Below are 6,000 nucleotides of genomic sequence, written 5' to 3' on the forward strand. Positions count from 1 at the left end.
GATCTAAGTTTGTTTGTTTTTTATTTTTGTACCCGGAGCAATAGAGAGCTACAGTAACTTGCCCAGCATCACAAGCAGCTGCAGTGGGAATTAAGCCAGCCCCAGGATCACAGCACACTATACTAACCATTGGGCTATTCCTCCACACCACTAGGTACAGTACTGCATGTGCCTAGCACTATAGAAATAATTAGTAGTAAGTAGTAGCATGGAGAATGATGTGCAAGTAGGGCACACCTTCATAGATACATGCTCAGAAAGATTTATGACTATTTCTCCTGAAGGGACCAGCTTATACCAATTACATAGTCGAAATCAATTGGATGAAGATGTATTCTTTAACCAGAGACTCCTTCTCACTTATTTTCAAGCTATAAGCTGTTGGAGCCACCCAAGTCACAAGGGCACCAAGAAACAAAACTATGAAACAGAAGTGAGCTAGACATTAAGCCTTCCTATTAAATAAAAATTTGTTTCCAAAGGCAAAGCATAGAGAAATTCCTACATAGGTTTATTGTGCAGCTACAACAGATATCAGCAACTGCTTGTGTGCAAGAGATGTACATCCTCAACACACACACATATACATACACATGCATACCTACCACACAACTGTAAGTACACAGACAGAAATACAAAAAATTAAGTATACCTTGTTTAAGAGTAAAATCAAACAATATTCAATCCACAGAGATAACCAATCTCAAGTGTCTGCAGTCAGACCTCAGAGCAAGTCAGAGCAGACAGATACATATTCTCCTTTCCATGAGTGTATATACATTCATATAGGGATACTCACACAGATATTCCAGCACTACATACTGACATGTACACACAGATAGCCTTTAACTACACTCGTCAGGGTCACAAATCAGCCAGGCTTTCAGGACACTCCCAATGAACATGCATGCCATAACTGCTCTTGCACTGTCTCCACTGTATGCAAATATATTTTATATATATTCACTAAAGGTATCTTGAAAACCGGGGTGGTCACGGCCCAGAACGAATGACAATACCCCTGCTGTAACACCAGACCCACAAAGCCGAGGACAGCGCACCTTTGGCCTCGCAGTCAGCACAGTACTTGTTATCTTCTTCGCGCAGCATGCGGGACAGGATGGCTTGGTGCTGCTCATTCAGCTTCTGCGCCTTCTCTCGCTCCGACCGCGTTGTCATCCTGCACACAGGGCGGACACACAGCTCGTAGGAAGAAAGGGTTCAGAGAACTGGGGTCTGTACCGAATCGTCAGCAGAAAGGCGAGACCGAGAGAGAAGAAACGGCAGCTTTCCCACAGACACCCGCAGCTACGCCGACACTTCCGTAAAAGCCGGAACTACATCTCCCAGCCCCGCTTCCTGCGCGCGGTACGCAGCACCGTACAGGAAACCGAGTGCCGAGAGAGAGAGAGAAAAAAAAAGAGATCCAGCAGCTAGCTGTTACCGACGCGCGTGCGGTGAACGCAGAAATAACCGCTCTGTTTCTACGGTGGGAATCAAAAGTCCAGTAGTTTGTCTCCCTCCTGTCTTTTGAAACAAGAGTGCAGAAAGGTAATTTTTTTGGTGTTCTTCCGAGGCCAGGTGTGTTGGTGGGTGCGGCCTCAGCAAGGAAGTGACGCATGGACACACCTTTATGACGTCAGAGGAACATAGGAATGTGACAGCGAGTTCCACAAGCTTGAAACTGAGCCGGCGATTTTGCCGCTTCCACGTTCTAAAGGCTGTTGCACGCTCTTTAACACAGCGAAGTACCTAGTTTTCGCGTCGCTGTTGAAATCCGTTCATAGGATTGATTTCTTAATTCATTTTATTTGTTGTATGTGTTTTCATGGGCTTCACTCAAAATATGATGTTTAGCAATATTATTTATAACTTTAAATATTTTTGTTCTTAATCACCCTTACATTTTTGTAATCTTTTGTAAACCGCTTTGAATCCAGTAGGAGATATAGCGGTATATAAGACAAAGTTTGTCCCTGTCCTCCTTTGCACAAGCCTCAAATACTTATGATTTTATATTTAAATCGTTTTATTACAGTATAAAAAGGGACAATATTCTGTACAACTGTTGTTTGTAACTCATAAATAAAGCCTGGATTTGGTACAACTTTCCCAAAGATTCGGTTGCCTGTTTTATATAATTTGGGAAAATAATTTAGTGTAGAAGAGAAAACACTGTGTAGTAGACAAACAGAAAAATAAGTGTCTATTAAATTTTGGAAATACTTTTTGATGCTAGCAACAATGGATGAACCTATTGCAGCAACAGTAAGATGCTTTGAGCAACTGGGCACATGATGATAGGTGGTAGGAGTCTGATCAGTGGTCAAGACTCTTGTCACATCAAAGGCAAACAAAACAGTTTTTTAAATCACTGCTTTCAGGTGCCTGTTGTCTAAGATGTGTTAAGTTTTTACATATTGATACTAGCATTTTATAGATGCTGTTCCATCTAGATGGAACAGCATGTTTAATCTAATCTAGTCTAGGATTTCTAGGTTGCACTATACGTAACTAGTTCAAGGTGACTTACAATTTGGGTTACAGAGTATTTAGGGAATATACAAGAATGAGGTAAAAGTCAACATGGGTTACAGACAAAGATGAAGTTAAGACTCTTAAAGAGAGGAATATAGCAGAGACAGTAGTCACACTTTATAATTGGTTTGGTCTCAGCATTTGATAGGAAATGGAGCATAGAGAAAAATGTTTGGCGGTTGAACAATGAAAATAAAAACAAAATCCAACTAGTCTGCAGTAAACAAGAAAGCAAAACAAAGAACAACTGCAGACAAAGGTACAAGATGCTATTAAAGCAATTATGGTTGAGGTTAATGTCACCACCTTTTTACAAACCAGGGGACCCGACACGGTCCATGTTTCGGTTAACACGCCTTCATCAAGGGTCCCTAATTTGAAAGGTATCAGATTGAACTGCAACAAAAATAAACTTATGCCTGATTCAAAATAAATGATTGCCGGAGCAAAGTGTCTGTGGGTTAATTGGTGGTTGAGTCATGCTGTATATGGCTGCAGGATGGTGTGAAGTTCTTTGTTTTCAGGCATCATTCTCATGTGTTGATGGTGTTTGTTGTCTCAAAGAATAGAGGGGGGGGGGTTCTTGGGGGGGAGGAGTTTCAAAATCTGAGGTAGTTGGGTTCAGTCTTGATGGTTGTTGGGAGGTCGTTCCAGATTTTTGTGCCAAAGTACAATACAATGCAGTGTCATATACTGCAATTCTTTGCAAGGAATCTATGCAGTTTACAATAAGAATTAGATCACGTTTTGGAAGTTACATTATCTGAGTGGGGATGGTTGTTGGGAGGAAAGTGTGAAGATGAGTGGTTATAGGGAGAACAGGTATGTCTTTAGTTTTTTCCTGAAGTCAAAGTATGTGGTGGGTTTTCTTAGTTGTACTGGTAGTTTGTTCCAGACGTGGGGAGCTTAGTATTTGAAGGTAGCCTCAAACATCTTCTTCCACCATATTTTTTGAGGTGACGGGAGGGGTAGTTTGAAGCAGGAATGTGGGACTTTGATATTAGATGTTAGTCCCTCTGAGTTGTGAACCATGCAGGTGGTGTCTTGAAATTGATTCTCTTGTTCATCAGTAGCCAGTGCAGTTGTTCCAATAGTGGACTTGCCCTTTCGTATTGATTCTTTTTTAGAATTAGTCTTGCAGCTGTGTTTTGTAGTAGTTGGAGTCTCTTTTGCTCTTTTTCTGTAATGCCACTGAATAGTGAGTTGCAGTAATCCAGGTGGGGTACTACTGCAGGTGTGCTACTGTCTTGAAAATGGTTTCTGTTAAGACTGGTCTTATTGCCCTCATCTGTCTCATCTTAAAGAAGAATTTTTTCACTAGAGAGTTGATCTGAATGTTATAGGTTAAGTTTGAGTCAAATGTGACTCCCAGTACTTTGGAGGAATTTTCTATCTTTAGCTTCTCACCTGTAGATAGCTCTAGTTCTGTGCTTGGTAATGAGTTATGATCTTTGAACCATAATATTTTTGTTTTAGATTTGTTTAGCTTGAGGTTGAGTACATTGTCCATGTACTTAGGTCAATAGTGGTTTTCAGGTAATTTAAGGTGCTAGTGAAGGACTCTTTGTCTATTCAGAGAATGAAGATATCATCTGCTTAGGAGAAGACATGAGTCTGGGTTAAGAGTAGGTTATTTCCCAGTGGCTCTTAAATAAATGTTAAATAGTGCAGGTGATATTGGTGAGCCTCGGGGGGACACCGCAATTGCCCTTCCATGATTGGGATCTCTTGTCTTTCTTCCAGACTTCATTTGTTCTATTTTTTTAAGAACTGTGAAAACCATTGTAACACCACACTGTGTACTCCTAGTTCGTTTAATTTGAGGAGTAAAAGAGAGTGGTTTACTGTATCAACTGCTGCAGAAATATCAGATTGTAATAGTATAGATCAGGGGTGTCCAACCTGTGGCCCGAGGGCCGCATGCAGCCCAGTGAAGTATTTTGTGCAGCCCAGGTCGAGGGCGATGCAGTGTTTTCCTCTGCTACCCCCGTGTGTTTACCATCTTGCCGGCTCCTTCCTCTGTCTTACTGCAGCATTTGCATGTTTGTGCAGCCCCAGAAACATTTTATTCGGCCAGTGCGGCCCAGCAAAGCCAAAAGGTTGGACATCCCTGGTATAGATTGTTTCTCTCTGCTAAGCTGATTTATTATTTAGGGTGTTAGTTTGAGTAACAGGGATTCGGTACTGTGCCTTGGTCTGAAGCCATGTTGTAATTTGTAGAATTCATCTGTTTGGTCTATGAAGTTAGCTAGTTGAGTGCTTACATAGGATTCTAGTAGTTTTGTAGGCCATGAAATCCTTGCTATTGGCCTGAAGTTTTCTACTTTGGTTAGATCAAGGTTTGTGGCTTTGGGCATGGGTGTCAACACTATGGTTGATATTGTTTGGGGATAGAGTCCATTTTCTAAGCATTTGTTTATTAGGCCTGTCAGTCATAGGAGAAAGTTGGGGAGAGAGCATGGGTTAGCAGGCTAGCTGGACATATATCCAAGAAGTAGTGCTTTCTGGATATTCTCTTCAGCCAGTTTGAGATCTCTTGTGTGCTAACTGTGGTGAATTTTGATGAGCATCTGTCAGCTGGGATTCTTTTATCCCCATTATTTTTGGATGGGTAATGGCAGTGGCATACCTAGGTGGGGGCAGGGGGGGGGGGAGGTTCGTCCCGGGTGCATGCCCCAAGGGGGTGCACAGGAGAGAGCTGATCGGGGACGACGGGGGACCCTCAGGGATCCCACGGGGTTAAATACAACTTGAGCCATGAGGCTCGTCTTCTGTTCCTGCCTGCCCTGCCGCGCACACTTAAGCAAACCCTGCCCTCCGACGTCAGCGCTGACATCGGGGAAGACTTCAGGTCAGCTATGTGTGCGCGGCAGGGCAGGCAGGAAATGGAAGACGAGCCTCACGGCTCGCGCTCCATTTGGCTGAGAAAGTTGCTAAGATGAGGGCTGGGAGGCAAACGTGGAACACAAAAGGGGTGCATTTTTGGACACAAAGCATGAACTTGGGAAAGAGGATGGAGGAAGGGAGGGAAAGTGATGCTGAGGAGGGGGAGGGAATGCGTTTTTGGACACAGAAGGCATGAACTTGGGAGAGAGGAAGGGAGGGAAAGAGATGCTGAGGTAGGAGAGGGAGTGCGTTTTTGGACACAAGGCATGAACTTGGGAGAGAGGATGGAAGGAGGGGAAGAGGTGGGGGAAGGAGTGCGTTTTTGGACACAGAAGGCATGAACTTGGGAGAGAGGAAGGGAAGGAAAGAGATGCTGAGGTGGGGAGGGAATGCGTTTTTGGACATAGAAGGCATGGACTTGGGAGAGACGAAGGGAGGGAAAGAGATGGTTGTGTACATGGGGAATGGAAGAAAGGAGAATTTTTAGTCATAGGGAGGGAGTGAAGTACAGATGAGAGGGAGAAATATTGTGGTGGAACGGACAGATTGAAATGGATGCAAGAGGGAGGAATGTTG

At 43.3% G+C, this 6,000-nt stretch overlaps 1 protein-coding gene across 3 annotated transcripts in view; it reads right to left on the reverse strand.

The window, feature by feature from the left end:
* Nucleotides 1-1,601, reverse strand: part of SMAP1 (small ArfGAP 1) — a 324,870-nt gene extending 323,269 nt beyond the window's left edge. For 2 of the 3 annotated variants that reach the window (XM_033937092.1, XM_033937091.1), the window contains exon 1: nucleotides 1,062-1,601. In XM_033937092.1, the coding sequence (XP_033792983.1) occupies nucleotides 1,062-1,179 (118 nt within the window). In that variant the 5' untranslated portion in view covers nucleotides 1,180-1,601. The remainder of the gene's footprint in view (nucleotides 1-1,061) is intronic. The other variant, XM_033937093.1, reaches the window with a different exon arrangement.
* Between the last annotated feature and the right edge of the window lie 4,399 nt (nucleotides 1,602-6,000).

This window comes from Geotrypetes seraphini, chromosome 3 (genome assembly GCF_902459505.1).
Source record: "Geotrypetes seraphini chromosome 3, aGeoSer1.1, whole genome shotgun sequence".
In the NCBI taxonomy this organism is placed as follows: Eukaryota; Metazoa; Chordata; class Amphibia; order Gymnophiona; family Dermophiidae; genus Geotrypetes; species Geotrypetes seraphini.